The sequence below is a fragment of the Falco naumanni genome, chromosome 4 (assembly GCF_017639655.2).
Source record: "Falco naumanni isolate bFalNau1 chromosome 4, bFalNau1.pat, whole genome shotgun sequence".
Lineage (NCBI taxonomy): Eukaryota > Metazoa > Chordata > Aves > Falconiformes > Falconidae > Falco > Falco naumanni.
Genome location: NC_054057.1, coordinates 34672800 through 34689408, shown reverse-complemented (window position 1 = coordinate 34689408; position 16609 = coordinate 34672800). Strand labels below are relative to the sequence as shown.

Below are 16609 nucleotides of genomic sequence, written 5' to 3'. Positions count from 1 at the left end.
GTTGCCCTGGTGACTCCCCTTCCGTCAGTGACCCATAAAGCCACTATTTTCCATCCTATTATCTATGAGGTCTGACAGTTTCTCATACCTTCATCTTGTTAGTGCAGTCCTAGCTGATGGTTGGCAGACCCCATGGTTATTCCTTTCCCTTGGGTACATGGAACTGCTGGCAGTTCCCTACATGGCTGTCCTGGTAAACGCATATATGACCTGAGCATTACTTTAATAGTGCCTTGCATTGCTGTCTTGTTAGTATAGCCACATAGCCATAGTCAGGGTAGGCCGTTTATTCACCAACAATAGTCTGTAGAGAAGCAGATGAATGAAAAGCAAATCTTGAAAACTCCTGGTTGTGTACTGCTTGCTAGGCATGTACCCAAGGGAAAGGAAAGAAAAAAAAAATTACAAAAACCATAAAACAGTTGTCTCTATGTGGGCAGGTAAAGTGCTATAGCCATCTACTTACTATTTTATTAGTCCTGAATAGTTTTGGTAACTAACTGTACATCATATTTTACAGGTTATATATACATGCACAAAATACCAAGTTTCTAAAGTAGAATAGTACAAAAGACTTAAATGCTAGGAAAACATGCTTGCAGTTATTAAGAATGATCTTTTGATTCCACTGAGGACTAAAATACAGGGTGATAGCAGTACAGGAGGGAGCATGGCACCATGCCACATGGACCTCTTAGCCATTGGCTACTTCGTAAGCCCTCCTTCTTCCCAGTGACAGTAACTTGGTCAATTGCCCAAGTAGAGGGGAAAATAACAGATCAACTGTTAACTTGATCATTCACCCAGTTTGTAGTAACTTTATTAAATCTTTAAAACATTAATTCCTTGACTAACAACGGAGATGTCTGTAAATAAACACAAAGCTAGCAATCTCAAGGCGCTAAATCTAGCTATTAAACCTGAAACCTACTTGTATGAAAGGTTAATAAACATGGCTAAGGTTTTATTTAATAAATAAAACATTTCCAAGTATTTTAATTCAGAGAATATTTCCAAAGCTAGATTTTACTTTGTGTTACCTAAGAAATGTAAGAATTCTGCTATGTACTGTAAGTAGCCTGGATAGTAACAAAACTGGGAACTGTGTATAAGTTCACACGGTTAAAGTCACGGTGAGAAGTTAGCTCAATCCCGGTACTTCTGCTTAGGCTGCCATCAAAAATGAAGGCAGTGATGGAAGTCAACCATGTTTGAAATCCCCAAGCCTAACTGGACATCTGCCAAACATTTAACATCAGTGCAAAAGGCAATTACCTTGTACTCCACTTTGTTGAAATCATCTGTGTCGGGTCAAATAGAAAGGAGTCACCATCTGTCCCTGAAAATAGCACTCTTAATACACAAATAGTTAAATGTAGTCAGATCTTTTTTATTGGGGAAGAGACCATTGTCAAGATGCAAAATACAATACACACACCCCCCTTCAGTAAGTTTGTATCAAAGGAAATACAATAAAAAAATCTTTGCATTAAAACCCCACCAAGTATCTTCAGTGTGAGTTTCCTATAAAGTGTCCTAGAACCTCTAGCAACAACAAAAAGATGCCTACAAAACTTCAGTTTATCAAATCCAATCCTGCAAGAGAACACTCCTCATGGATGCAAAATGGTTAAACATATACAGACAGCGAGAGCCACAGAAGTGTTCTCCTTCTTGCTAAGTACATTTTCAAAGAAAACATTCTTCACTGGCAATACATGGCACATGTAACAGCATCTTTTCAGTAATTTGTTGTAAATAAATGCAACTGTTATCATGCTGCCAGGCAAGAAAGCTACAGTACCGTTGCACTCTCTGAGGCCCTAAATATATGTTAAGAAAAATCAAGTGCTCTTCCCAGTACCAAATGGGAAGTATTCAGGGAATTCATGGATAATTTTTAGTGCTTCATTGTAGAGTTCCATATCTGAAAGAGGGCAAAGATAATGGTTAATGATGCATACACTAAACTCCCCACAAGCAAATGACACCACTGAAGCACTGCTTATTTTAAAGCAGTACAGCTGAGTGCTTCCAGTCTCCCTCATCTTCCCCATCTTTTCATAAGGCAGCAACAACCTCTTTGCTTGCTTTCTGGAGGATTACTTTGAGCTGTACAATCACACAAGGTCCAGTGAGGGCAAGAACCCTGCAGCCAGGAGAGGAAGTACAATCAGACCGTGGCAATTATCTAGACTGGCTCCAGCTTCAAGTCACTTCCTACAGTTTGAAAGTAAAACTGTGTATTTTGTACAGAATTTTCCCCCTGACGCTCTCCTCTACTTTCTACTCCACATTCAGCAGCCTGAAGAAAGACCTTGTCCACAAGAAAATATAATTAAGCTCCCCCTTCTTACTTCCTGAAGAAGAGTTCAGAACTCAAAATTAATTTGTTGTAAGATACATTCTTACTTACCAAACGGACTTTTGTCTTCTCTGAACTGGACATAGGATGCACACATGATGGTTGCCTGATTTGTTACTCTTCCCACTACTTCAATAACTCCCGAGATCTCTTCGTCTAGCTGGAAAACATACCAAATATGCAATTGTTATCACTAAATTAGCTGCTGTCTCTACTGCACAGCACCTAAGCTAGGAACTCTCCACAAGTATTTTAAGTGTGTCATTTAATCTAGGACACAGAACAGAGGATTTTAATGCACTGCATTCAAACTTGAGTAAATTGCAGAACCCCCTAAGAGCAAAGGGGGGTATCACACATGCCGTAAAGCAGTTCCAGTATTCCAGATTCAGGAGGTATAACTGGAAATTATTTCTTAAGTAATCTGTCAGTAAGCGTTATTGTCAATGTCTTTGTATTCTGAACAAGCCTCTGACTGAGTAAGGAAAAAGAGCTAAAAATTTTATCTTACTCCAAAACCATACAGCTTGAACATATTCTCTTTCTTTTTTGAGGATACTAATTTTAAAGAGTGTGGTACTATTTCAGTAATGTTTTTCCAGTATCTAAATCTTAGTTTAAACTTTCTAGTAAGTCTCCTGGAACACAGCAACAGAATCCCTCCCCTCCCCTCTGAATAATTTTGGGTTCTCTGTTGAATGGAAGAACTACACTCGCACACAAACAAAAGAACCTATTAAAGGGGGGGGGGGGGGGAAGAAAAAAAAAAGAGTAGAAAGCATTTTAATTAGCAAATCTAGGTTCCTCCACTGACATTAGGCAAACCAAAGAAATCACATGAACCTGGCATGTTTTTTCTGCACACACTAGTTTCTCCTACAGCAGTGGAACACAGACTGTGAAGTGCCCAACATTGCAGCTATGCGTTTATGAAATTCAACCATATGTTCTGTTATGGAAAGTTGTGGAATCATTGGTCAGATGCTGACATCTTAAGTTTTAACAACCCAAGGCAGGAAATCTTTTCATGAACTCAAGAAAGCATTAAGAGACAGGCAGAACTTGTAATAAAGACATTTTCTTGCAGTCTGAAGATTAAGTCAGCAAGCTTCACATTTGTAAGGCAAAACGCTGCCAGATCAAACTGCATTTTTCATCACCAGGGAGAGGCTCCTGTCTGGGAAGTCAGAAAGTACCATGCGCAATTACTTCATGTGGAAATGGCAAGATTTCTCAGCGTTTAAGAACTTATTCAGCCAAAATGCTAAAAAGACTACTGTGGTAGTTTGACCCTGGCTAAATGCCAGGTGCCCACCAAAGCTGCTCTATCACTTCCCTCCTCAACCAGACAGGGGAGAGAAAATACAACAAATGGCTCATGGGTCAAGATAAGGACAGCGAGATCACTCAGCAATGACTGTCACGGGCAAAACAGACTTGACTCAGGGAAATTAATTTATTACCGTTAAAATGAGAGAAAACACCTTCCCCTCACCCCTCCCTTCTTCCCAGATTTCACTTAAGGCCTCAATTTCTCTGCCTCCTCCCCCTGAACAGCACAAGGGAATGGGGGTTATGATCAGTTCATCACATGTTCCTGCCACTCCTTCCTCCTCACACTCTTGCCCTGCTCCACCACAGGGCTCCTCTCACAGGAGACAGCTTTCCACAAACTTCTCCAACATGAGTCCTTCCATGGGCTGTAGCTCTTCACAAACTGCTCCAGCATGGGTCCCTTGTGGGGTCACAAATCCTGCCAGCAAACCTGCTCCAGTGTGGGCTTCCCATGAGCCACAGCCTCCTTTGGGCATCCACCTGCTCCGGTGTGGGGTCCTCCCTGGGCTGCAGGTGGAGATTTGCTCCACCATGGACCTCCCTGGGCTGCAGGGGCACAGCCTGCCTCACCGTGGGCTTCACCAGGGGCTGCAGGGGAATCTCTGCGGCACCTCCTTCCCCACCTTCTTCTCTGGCCTTCACATCTGCAGAGCTGCTGCTCTCACATAGTCTCACTCCTCTCTTCCGCTGGTGCAAATTTCCCCCTCCCCTTCTTAAATGTATTATCCCAGGGGTGTAACCACTGTTGCTGATTAGCTCAGCCTTGACCAGTGGTGGGTCTGTCTTGGAGCTGGCTGGCATCGGGTCCACTGGACATGGGGGAAGCTTCTGGCATCTTCTCACAGAAGCCACCACTGTATCCTCCCCACTATCACAACCTTGCCATGCTAACCCACTACAACTATACATACGTTCAGTTAAGCTAGCACGTTCACCATCACAAGAAGAATAATCCTTTACAACATTTGCTAGAGGGGAAAAAAAATAGTTCAAGACAAAAGAGAATGCCAGTGTTAATTCTTTTAGTGGTACATGATGACAAAAGAAGTAATATTTTTGTGTAGTAGTTATAAGTACCTCTTATACACATTGCATTCATTGCTTGATTTTTTATTTTTTTAAGGAAGAATGCTTCAAGCTAACTGTGAAGTTTACTGGAATGCTACAAGTGTTCTAAGAGGACACAGAAATGTCAACTCAAAAAACTTGACAATTCTATATTCTTGTGGGTTTTGGATTATCTTCACAGAATATTGTTAGGCATATAAAGGCAGTAATAAAAAGGGAGGAAAAGGTGAAATTAAAATAAAGCTAATATATGTAGCGTAATATATTACACTGTAAACAACAAATAGAGTAAGACAAAGTAGCCAGACAGGGACGTATCTGGCAAGGAACGAGTTCCCTCTCTTCGCACAGGGTAAAAACTGATGTAGACCAAGGCAGTTCATGAATATGAAGACTGCAAGTTAGCTGGAAGATGGAAGATGCAGAGACAATAAAACGGGTGGAAAAGGGAGAAATCAGAGTTGCTTTTTTTATTTCCGGACTAAAAATTCAGTACATGTAAGGCAGGGGTCCTCAAACTACGGCCCGTGGGCTGGATATGGCCCCCCAGGGTCCTCAATCCGGCCCCCGGTATTTACAGACCCCCCTGCCGGGGGTTGGGGGGGGAAACCAAGCAGCCGCAGATGACTGCCTGCCACCGCATCCGTGCGCCGGCCCCCTGGTTAAAAAGCCTGCGGACCCCTGGTGTAAGGGATGCACAGGTTTCAGATGGGACAAACCCTCAGGAAAGGACACAGATGTGCTTTTTTCCGGACTAAAAACGCAATACGTGCAAGGCACTCACAGGTTTCCGACGGCACAAAACCTCTGGTATTCACAAGAGACGAGACAACATCAAGTATTTCCAAAGTATTCCTTAACTTACAGGCTCGCTCAACTCCACAGTTGCATGTTTTCCTTTTCCATCCGAAAGCACGAAAAGCTTCCCAGTAGGGTGAATCTACAAAAGACGTTAAGCCCGTGAGCTCAGAAGGCAAGCATTACAGGTTTAGCCGCCTCAACCACAACTGCGCAACGGGCCTTTCTTCCAAAGATCCGCTACACCCGCTTCCCAACCCGCCCCCGGGCCTAACTGGAACCGCCGGCTTCCCTCCGCCCAAGCCGCCGCAGGCCGCACCTGGCAAGGCCCCAGCCCCACAGGGCTCCCACACTGGGCTCCAGCCCAAAGCTTCACCCCGGGGCAAGGCCCCGCTACCCGCCCTGAGACCCCGCGGCGCCGCCCAAAAGGCAGCGACAGACCGCCGAGCAGCTCACGGACCTTCTCGACGCGGCCCACGAAGCAGACGGGCTTCCCGATGTGCTGCGCCAGGTGGCTGGTGGCGATGCGCGGCCGCGGCACCTCATGGATGTCCTCCATGGCGGCACGGTTTCCCGCCCTTTGCGGAAGGGGAGGAGTGAGGGGGGGGGGGGGGGGGGGGGTAACCGCTACCTCAGGGAACAGGGAGTGCGGAGGGCGCCGGGGCGGGACTTCCCCGTCGCCTGACGCGACCCGGAAGCGGAGGCGGAGGTCGGTGAGCGGTGACGGTGGTGGCGGTGGGCGGCCGGGCCGGTGGGTGACGCCGGGGTGGGTGTCGCTGCTGCCGCGGCGGGGAGGCCGGCGGGGGGGCCGAGCCCCGGGGAAGCCGGTCCCGGCTTCCCCGGGGCTCGGCCCCCCCGCCGGCCTCCCCGCCGCGGCCCTCTCCTTCCAGCCCTACGCTATCATTTAATCCTTTTCTCCTAAATCATCCCGCACTGTTCTCCCCTAACGCCTGTCTTCCCTCTTCCTTTACATACTGCCTCCCCTCAGGTAACCGCTGCCCCAGCCAGGCATCCCCCGTCACCTGTCTGTTAACCCGTTTTTACTGCCCGTAGTTGATACTCGAAACGTTGCTGCCGTACCCACGTATTTCCATAGGCACAGTTATAAACCGGGGGGGGGGGGGGGGGAGCGGCTGGAGATCAGCCCTGCGGAGAGGAATCTGGGGGTGCTGGTTGACAGCGGGGTCAATGCCAGCCAAGGGGGCAGCCTGCATCCCGGGGGGCGTCAAACACAGTGCAACCGGCCGGTCAAAAGAGGTGACTTGTCCTGCTGTGCTCAGTGTTGGTGCGGCCTCACCTGAGTGCTGCGGGCAGTTCTGGGGCCCACCACTGAAGAAGGATGTTAAGGTACTCGAATGTGTCCAGAGGAGGGCAACAAAGCTGGTGAAATGGCTGGAAGGAGCAGCCAAGGGCTTTGGGTTTGTCTGGTTTGGAGGAGGCTGAGGGGTGACCTCATCACCCTCTACACCTTCCTGAGGAGGGGAAGGGGAGAGGGGGTGCTGATCCCTTCTCCCTGGTACCCACTGACGGGACATGTGGGAATGGTTCTGAGCTGCACCAGGGGAGGTTCATACTTGACTGGCTGGACGTTAGGAAGCATTTCTTTACTGAGAAGGTGATCAAACACTGGAACAGGCTTCCTAGAGACATGGTTGGTGCCCCACGCCTCTCTGTATTTAAGAGGCATTTGGACAAAGCCCTTAATAATGTGCTTTAGCTTTTGGTCAGCCCTGAAGTGGTCAGGCAGGTGGACTAGATGATTGTTGTAGGTCCCTTCCTACCAAACTGTTCTGTTCTATTAATTTTCATTTCACCAATGAAGAGCTTATGGTCGATTGCCAGGATTAAAGCGACTGATTGACATCAGACAGAGCTATCACCTGGACATAGCACTCTCACCACATGTTTTGCCTTTTTCCATGTGTTTTCCCCAAGTGTCCCTTCCATGGAGAGGTTCCTCCCAATTGCCCTTGTGTCAAAGGCAGCTAATGGTGTCCTGGGCTGCATTCAACATAGCGTTGCCAGCAGATTGAGGGAAGTGATCCTTCCCCACTACTCAGCGCTGGTGAGGCCACGTCTGGAGTGCTGGGTCTAAGTTGTGGGTATGAAAGGGATGTGGACATACTGGAGAGAGTCCAGTGAAGAGCCTCAACCACGATGAAACTGGAACATCTTACATATGAGGAAAAGCTGAGAGAGCTGGGACTGTTTGGCCTAGAGAAGAGAAGGCTCAGACAGCTGTTACTAATTCATATAAATACCTGAAAGGAAGGTGCAAAAAGGATGGGGCTAGGCTCCTCAGTGGAGCCCAGTGACAGGACCAGAGGCAGTGGGCACAAACTAAAACACAGGAGGTTCTCTTTGAACATCAGGGAATGCTTTTTTCACTGTGAGAGTGACTAAGCACTGGCACAGGTTTCCCGGAGAGGCTGTGAAGACTCCATCCTTGGAGACAGTCAAAAGCTGCCTGGATGTGGTCCTGGGCAACCAGCTCTAGGTGGCCCTGCTTAAGCAGGGGGTTGGACAAGATGACCTCCAGAGGTCGTTTCCAACCTCAGCCGTTCTGTGGTTCTATTTTCTTTTTGTTTCCAGGACTGACGTATCAGGAAATATTTGAGAAAATCTAACTCTGCTGCAGCTTAAAAGGGTGATCCCAACACCACCTATGTGCTGGCTTCTTTTCTAAACAGCAGTGGGTTAGTTCAGCTTGCTAAGCAGCAAAAAGTGTTTTTTGATAGTTGGCTGGGTTACTGTTGTGACGGCTTGGCATCCTGAACCAGCGTGCCAAGGAAGCAAGCTACCAACATGAGGCCAGGCAGGGGAGTGCGGTGGGGCTATATCTTCGATAGGATGTAGCTGGTTGTCATCTCCTCAGTGTCACTATGCCATTCACCGTTTCAGTAGTTTATTTGCAGGATAATATCATTATCATCTTAGCGTATCTTCAGAGATTCTAAAGGAAAGATCTCAAATGTAACAGTTGGAGCAAGGTGCAGGGGGCTGCAGCAAAGTGGCTCTTCTAGGGCTATTTGCCTCATTTGAAGGGTCAGCTGCTAGAAAAACAAGTTGTAGAAGTTCTTACAAATATGTGTCTGTATTGTGCTTAGCAGCTTTTGAAGGATTACAGTTACAAAAGAACTGTTTGCAGGGAAAGATTTAGGTTTCAACCTATTGGATATTGTATCTAAAAAACACCTAGCTTTCTGTTTAGCATGTTTTATCTTCTTCAGGGTTTTAACTATTACTTCACTCCTATACTTCCTACTTTCACCTGTACTTTCATTGCCCAACTTGATTGTGGTTGATTTTTTTCATGATTCAGCATCTTTGAGTGGTTTTGTGCTATGGTAATTTGGGTTGCATAGTTCTTGGTATTTCTGCTTCCCTTAAATTTTTTGGAAATTTAAAAATTCAATATTCACATTTTATGTAAATAAAGAAGTCTTTGTTAGTGTTTTGTTATATATCCCTTTTTTTGTATTTCTGTTTCTCTTGATACTTACTTTCTTCTGTTTTCAAGAACCACAGACTTGGGAATATGACTAATATTAACGCCAGATAAAAGAAATTACATGGTTTTTTTTCTTCTTCACATAGTAACTTATATTAGGCCAAAAGCTTTTGAATTGTTCTTTTTGTGTTACCGAGAAATCTTTTTGACATGCATGTTCTTGACTCTTAAATTGGTTGGGTTTGTGTCATAAGCAGGCGGTAAACATCTTGCTCTTTTTCTGATTACTACTTGATTGGTGAATCACAGCGGATGCTAATACGGATAAGAAAATTTCTCTGATGCTCTGTTTTCTCCTTCCATAGATGATATATCTTAAACTGCTAGATATGAAATTGTTCTCATTCTTTCTTTAATGTTAGTTTTGTATCTCATTCTGACCTCATTTGATCATTTATGTGATTACTGGCAGTGCCACTGCAATTCTACTTTGCTGTGTTCCTGTGCATCCTCTCTTTATCTTAGTCTGCATCTTTGGTGTTTTTAATATTAAGTTACATTTCTTCTCCTGTCACTTGTGAACATGCAGATAAAAGCTGAAAAGTAATGCTAAATATGCTAGGATCTTCATTGAATAGAAAATTTTTATTGGATTTAATGTATTGGTTTGGCTCAAAGGTCACCCATACTTCTTGTCAAAGGAGACTGACAAAATGCAGGAGGAATAAATTAACCCCTTTGTGCAGCTCTGTAACTCATCTTTGTCCAGTCCCATGTATGTTCTTAGAGCCTCACAGAAAGATAAAATATTGTTTGCAGCCTCACAGAATTGTTGTAGTTCACAGTTTATTACTTGCTGATGACTGAAGCGGTGCCAAAAGCATTATTCTTAACTATCAGCGATTGAGATTGGAGAAAGAAAAAATTGTGTTCACTTTTTGGCGAGGGGGGAAACATGAGGAGAAGGGAATTGCATATTCCTACCAAGGGAGATTTTTATCTTTAGGCAGTGAATTCAATTTCAGGTCTCCTATAGAAATAAAATTAATCCCATCTGGAAGGGAAAAGTGCTGTGCTATATAGGAGAAATTACTGCAGGAACATGGTGCTATCTCTGAATGGCGGGTATTTTTCATGTGATTTTATGCTGACAGCTTTAAAAAAAAACAACCACCACAACTAAGTGCTTTTTTCTCTAGTGTCTGTGACCATGCATCCAGGTCCACAAACTTCAAATTTAATTTTTACTCTGAAATTAAACTTGTGCTGAAACTGGTTTTTCTCAGCTTTCCTTAACTGAAACCTCATCTTATCTACAAGTAGTAAAACTCCAGCCTGATTCTGCAAGTACTTAAACTGTGTTCTTATCTTCATGAGCACAAGTGTTTCCATTCAGCCTTGTGTTTCTTTGTTGGACAGGGGCTTTGTTCTGTTTTTAACATGTATTTCAAGAAATTTAGTGGCTGCATTTCCCCTTGCTGGAGAGATTTATGTTTACTTTTGAAGTCCCACAGTTGATAAAATTCTTAAGAGAGCAAATATCACTAATGTCCCAGCGTTGCCTGTCTACAGCTTTTGCTTTACCTATGCCATAATGTATACAGCTGTACTGTATGTTTCCGTGCCCTGCTTCTATTTTGTTAATCACTCTGTTACTTAGTTTAAACTTAATACTGTGTTCAACAATGGTACTGAAATACCGTAAGTACTAGTTGGTGAGCTTCTTCCTCTGCATCGGTTATGCAGGCCTGAAATCTACAAGCACAGGTTTTGTTTTTAAGTGGTGAGAAGGAAACAGCCTCACTAAGCACGTTAGTCTTTTTATTGTGGGGACACTTTACCATCTCCCCAGCATTCACAGCCACAAAATATAATATACGCTGTTTTCTTAAGTGGTTGTAAAAGCCTAAGAGCTTGAGACCTGAGCTTAGGGGATACTTTTGTTAGCTTTGTTTTTCTGCTTCAAGCAAAAGGATGTGTGGGGTTCCTTTTTGTTTTGTTTTCTGTTTGAGAAATACTGCTGACAGTAGAATTAAGTTAAAGCTATTTCAGAAACTGAAAACTACAAACTAAAGATCAACCCTCATATATGTAGATAAGATGAATTTTGTGGGTTTTAGAAAAAAATGGGATACTCAGGTTGCCTTCTGTCAATGAAAGGAAAAAAAATCTAGCATGTCACAGTGCTTGTAACATTAATTTGGCTAAATCAAGTTGTACTGATTGTTAATTTACTCTGAATTGAAATGCCTGTTGTCCTTTAGGTAGAGATGTTTAGGTATGTTAAATATGCAGGATTTAAAAGGTGACAAATGTGTGGTTTCCTATACAACTCTTGTATGCCATGTATATACTGACTAAGATGCTTTTCTTTGTGCAAGAAAGAAGGGAAGGGGAACACTATGTGATAGAGCTGAAAACTGCACAATAATGCAGATCTCAAAGAGAAAAAAATGTGATTGGAGCAACTGCAGCTCTGGCACCTGAAGTGGCTGACTGGAATCTGAGCCTTACCAAAGCTATCTGTAAGATTTTATACATCAAGTTGATTTTGCTTCTTCGTGCACACTTAGGATGAAGGTAAAATGGCATTTTAAACTGTTCCACAACTGCCTTTCTCCTTCATACATCATTGGAGCAGAAACCTGACTCTTGAGCATTACAGCACAGGTTTTTACCACTTGAGCTATGGGACTGACAACCCTAATTGGTAGCAGGAGAAGAGTTATTCCCTGAGGGCTGAAAAAGGAATATGCTGCTGGCGCCATGTGTTGAGCCTGGGTGTGGGGGAAGGTAAGGAATAAATGAGATAATTAGGAGTTTCTACTGTGTAATCTCCATGGAACTGGAAATGTCAGTATTTCATGTGGTAAGGTAGGAAAACAAGCAAAAAATAATGAAGTGCAGATAAATAACTTTTTTTTCTTTTTAATTACTGCATACCCGGGATTGGACGGTTTGTTCTGTTCTTGTGTACATCAGTGTAGTTTATTTGCTTGCTAGAAATTGTACTGCGTCAGTATAAGCAAGCAGCAGCAGGCCAGCCTGTGGGATAGTCAATCTTTAAATCTCAGGTGTGAGACCAGTTTGAATTGTTGCTGCTTTTGCCGTGTTCTGTTTGTATACTGTTCCTTAAAGCCAGTGCTTACGCTTCATATAAGGCTCTGTGATCTACAGTGTGGAAGTGTTGCTGTCACTTGTAACAGCAGCATGAGGCAGTTTGTATCTGGTGAATCAGTGCTGATTGTGCAGTTAATTGCTGCAGGTCACTAGCTAGGACAAAAAGTTTTGCTTGTGGTACCATGAATATTTGGGTGCAAAGTGAGGCATTCTGGCAAATAATTAAGCCAGGATTTTTATCTCTTTTTCTTTTATTTTAAATCCAAACGTTACATGGTATCACTCCTCTATTTCCCATCTTCTAAAAAGTGTTCTTTGTTACATTGAGCATGAAGTGAAGTTGCTGAAACTTGACACTGTATATCTCTGTTCTTTAGACAGGACTTCTTTCTCCTGTTGGAGGTATATATTAGATATTGCTATCCATTTGTCAGTCCCTTTCCTTTAAACGTTGGTGTCTGCAAAGTAGATCAGGATTCTGCTTCTCAAACTCTGCTTCAAACTTGGAATGACATTATTCCACTTTTCCCAGTTTTGTATTGATGTTTTAATAGGGGATGTCTTCACATAGCTTTCTTTAAACCTTCTTTTCTGTGTTTGTCACACAGCATGTTTCAGCCAGACCACAGGCTGCTCCATAGGCTGGCATTGTCCAGTGGTCTGAGTTCAGCCCTCGGTGGCGGGAGGCAAGCACACCTTCGAGGGGTGACTGCTGCTGCGGTGCCTTTTTCCTTTTCTCACTGTCCCAGCACTACAGACAGAGCTGCGGTTGCAGGAGTGGTCTGGGGAGATTCAGTTGCTGCATTCAGTCGTGCCAGTTAGGTAGTAAATAGTAAGTAGGTGGTGGTACACCAGTAGTCCTCTCAATAAGCTGAACCTGTGAACATGTGCTTTGTATAGTTCTGTTGGTCGTTCTTCACAAGAGTGATGCTTCCTTATAGAGCTTTTTTTACAACTTTTTTTGGAAGAAGAGAAACTATCTTCAGTCTGCATCTTAAAAGTTCAGAATAATGAGACAATTTGCTTATAAGAATGTTTCACACTGTAGCTGTTTCGTGGTGGTTCACAGGACTTAATTTTGTGAAAGCTGGCCCAACTACCTATTTTCTGGCAAATGCTTATGGGGTTTTTAATATGAATTTGTCCTTTTAAAGCTATTCAGAATTGCTTCTATGTAATCTTCCAGTCCTGAGAGAGAAGAGATACTGAACATAGTCTTTTGCAGTTAACGTTTTTATCCCACTGGTTTCCTTGTTTTGTTCTAGCTGTTGTGAACTCAAGAGTTCTTAGCTGCTTTGCAAGATTCTTTTAACGAATTATTGTTACAAAAAATTTGCTATATAAAATTTTGTTCCAGTTTCTTTTAAGGGAATCAGGGGTAACTTAATCAGATCCACTCAAGTGTTAAGCTGACTCTAAGATTGTACACTGGAAAAATGAAAGTAGATACTATGCTAATGTTGTAGGAGTAGCTGGGTTGGTCTTTTTAATTGATGCACAGACACTTAAGCCTGAAAATCTCTAGTGCAATCTGCTTTATTCAAGTATTCCTGCATTATAAAGCTTCATTTTATATAGGATCATATTTGGGGCTTCAAAGTTTAGATCCTTTAAACCAAATATGACGAGAAAGTTTGTGTAACAACAATTCAAAGTAGCAGAAAAATATGGAAACATGCTGGGTAAATGCTGAAGGGAGTTTCGTTCTTCTGCATTCCTTTTTATTTTTTTAATGGTTCCACTCCATTCATAACTTTATAGAAAAGCCTTTTATATGTCACTCTCTTTTTGCCTGTTGAAGTCAATTGCTGCATCAACAAGGTAATCTGTCTGACATACAAATGCCTGATATTTCAAATGTGGTAATAAAGATTAAGCTGTGATATCATGTATGTGGCCTTTGGCATGGTGTGAACTTCTCATGGTAAATTCTGTTATCTCATATTTATTTAACGTTCTGTCTTCATTTTAGATAACAACTTAGAAGAAAAAAACCAAAAAGGCTATGTTCAGCTTCTTCCGAAAAAGTCAAGATTCAAAGAAGGTTACAGTGCCAGAAAGAGAAGCAGATGGATTTGTTATTGTGGGTAAGTGGTGCTTCTGTATAAGGTGATTCTTATCATCTTTGCAATGTAAAAATTTAGTTAAGATGCTTAGACCAAATGAAATGTTAAAAGAAGCCATGATAAAAATTGTTCAGGATTCTTACTTTTCTTGAAGGAGTTCATATTCCTAGCCTCATAATTTGGACTAAATAGCTGAAATTTTATTTACGTAAGTATTAAGTCTTATTCAAGAGCATTGAAAATCTAGTTTCTTGTTTTACTGTCATATTCTGAGCAAGGAGAAGTTACATCTTTACAAAAAAAAGAAAGCTCAATGTTGAGGCTTTTAGCTTTATGATTAGCATTGTGGGAAGAGAGCATCTTACTGCAGTTGTCAGAGGACTGTTTTTTTTCTCAGATTCCTTCCTTTTAGTGTTACCCCCAAATGTGGTTTTTTTTTTTTTGTGTGTTAGAAGCCAAGAAGCATCTGTGTATTTCTAGTCACACGACAAATGTAGATGTTCTGTCTCAGAATCTGACTCTTAGTTTGATGAAAATTAAGCAATTTAGGGTTTTCAAAGTATTTTGAAAGATATTTCAAAGATTCAAAAACTAATCTGAGGTGTACTCACCTGTGAACTGGCTGAGTTTGCAGCATTGATCAAGATCTTTGACAGTCTTGTAGGATGGCTCACACATGCAGAAGATGAAGAATTTATTGCTGTCATGCTGTAACTGATCCTTTTCTTTTTCCTCTTTTGAAAATTTGTGTTTTCCTCCTTGTAAATCTGTCATCATCAATATTCAGCTTCTGCTGCTCTGATTTATTGACTTGTTCTTATCAGGAATCTTACAGTGTTTCTCTCTTTAAGTGTTACTTCTTCCGCGCATTTTCAAGTCACAAAAGCCTTGCCTCTAGATTATAAAAACCTAACAGTATCAGAGACTCTTGGAATGCTTTCTGAGGAGAACTTACATTCTTTCTAATAGTTCTCTGTTTAAACAAACCTGATCTCACATCTGTGAGATTGTGTTGTCATGTTTAATGCTTGCCTTCCACTAAATTTTGTTCATCTGCACTGGGTTTCATGACTACATCAAATCACCTCAGCACTTGCATCATGGAAGGGTCGAAGCAGACACGTTGTCATCCCAAAAAAGTCTGGAGACCATTTAGAGTTTCAAATTCTGTAATAGGTGGAGAGTTCTGCACCCAAATATTGCTTAGGTCCCACAATTGCTGGTCCTGATTCTGCATTGAATTTGGCTTCATTCCTTTATCCTGAAATGTTATCAGTGACTATTTAAACTTTGTTCATATAAATTCATATATCATATAAATATTAGTTTGGTAAATATAAACTTAAGAACTATCAGTTTTGCTTGAATCTTATTTTATTTCTATTTATTGTTAGTTTTTTGCTCAGAAGTTACTATAGCAAACTGCAATGAAATGGACTGTAATTTCATCTTAACTAACTTTTAGTGGGCAAAAGAATGCTGTCAACCTGCTCAGTGGCGCATATCATTGTCTTGCTAGATGGATGTAGTTGCAGAATTATAGGTCAGCATTTAAGTAGATACTTATCTAGAAATTTATTTTTGTTTAGGAGTAGTGGCAATCCAGAAAAAAACAAAACCCAGACCACAAGACCTAGCTATTCTGCTAGTTACTTTTCTATTACTCAGATGGGAGGTTCTGAAGCTTTTTTAAACTTAGGTGTAAAATATTCTTGATAGCACTAAATATCTTTAACAAAACTCAGTAGGATTATAGCACTATTAGTGTGAATATTGCTGTAGGCAACTTGAAGGGAGTGAGGATTTAATTTCTTGTGTTTTAAGTTGGTTCCTAAACCCAGTCTTTCATTCAAAGCATATAAGAACAAAAAGCATAGTTCTGTGATATGGTCAGAAGTGCTTTGCTTTTCTTTCTTGGAGAAAGAAGAAAAATACATCCTCAGGGGATGCTTGCTCCTGATTTCCACTGTTGTGGTCAGGAGAGCTTATCTGTTTCAAATCCCTTGCAAGATTGTTCACACCATGCACCACTGCTGCCAGGAGTCTTACTGGAAGTCAAAATGAGACTTATCAAGAAAGAATTAAATGCCATGTCCATTAAATTATGGAATATATCTATTTAGTAATGTAGTGAGAGTACTGAGCATCACAATTAAATATAGGTAGTCAAGTGTGATTTTCCTAACAATATTTAATTATTTTAATTATTTCCGTATCATGTGATATTTGAGAAAGAGGGAAGAAGGTTCAACACTTTATTGTATTGAGAAAGATCCACCAGAGCTATCACCCTGTCAAATGTTGAGAATAATTTTTTTTGGTTTCTTTTTTTGTCATAACTTCTCCAAGTCCTGTTATATATTGCTGTATTTTAAATCTGCTTTTGCTTGTAGAATATCAATGAGT

The 16609-nt window shown here is 41.9% G+C and overlaps 2 protein-coding genes across 5 annotated transcripts in view; one reads left to right on the top strand and one right to left on the bottom strand.

Moving 5' to 3' along the window:
* Positions 1–1369: 1369 nt before the first annotated feature.
* On the bottom strand, positions 1370–6181 carry RPA3 (replication protein A3). Of its 2 annotated transcripts, none has more exons than XM_040589851.1 (4): positions 6027–6176; positions 5634–5708; positions 2417–2525; positions 1370–1927 (listed from the first exon to the last, which is right to left on the bottom strand). In XM_040589851.1, exons 1-4 carry the CDS (start codon positions 6123–6125, stop codon positions 1845–1847), a joined length of 366 nt encoding a protein of 121 aa, XP_040445785.1. In that variant the 5' UTR covers positions 6126–6176; the 3' UTR covers positions 1370–1844. The 2 variants fall into 2 exon arrangements, with proteins under 2 accessions (XP_040445785.1, XP_040445786.1); XM_040589852.1 differs by lacking the exon at positions 1370–1927 and adding an exon at positions 1934–2220 and having other exon boundaries at positions 6027–6181.
* Position 6182: 1 nt separating this feature from the next.
* Positions 6183–16609, top strand: part of UMAD1 (UBAP1-MVB12-associated (UMA) domain containing 1) — an 82075-nt gene continuing 71648 nt past the window's right edge. Inside the window, exons 1-2 of one of the 3 annotated variants that reach the window (XM_040589848.1) lie at positions 6183–6275; positions 14110–14224. In XM_040589848.1, the coding sequence (XP_040445782.1) occupies positions 14143–14224 (82 nt within the window). In that variant the 5' untranslated portion in view covers positions 6183–6275; positions 14110–14142. Of the gene's footprint in view, positions 6333–14109; positions 14225–16609 lie in introns of all 3 variants that reach the window. The other 2 variants (XM_040589850.1, XM_040589849.1) reach the window with 2 other exon arrangements.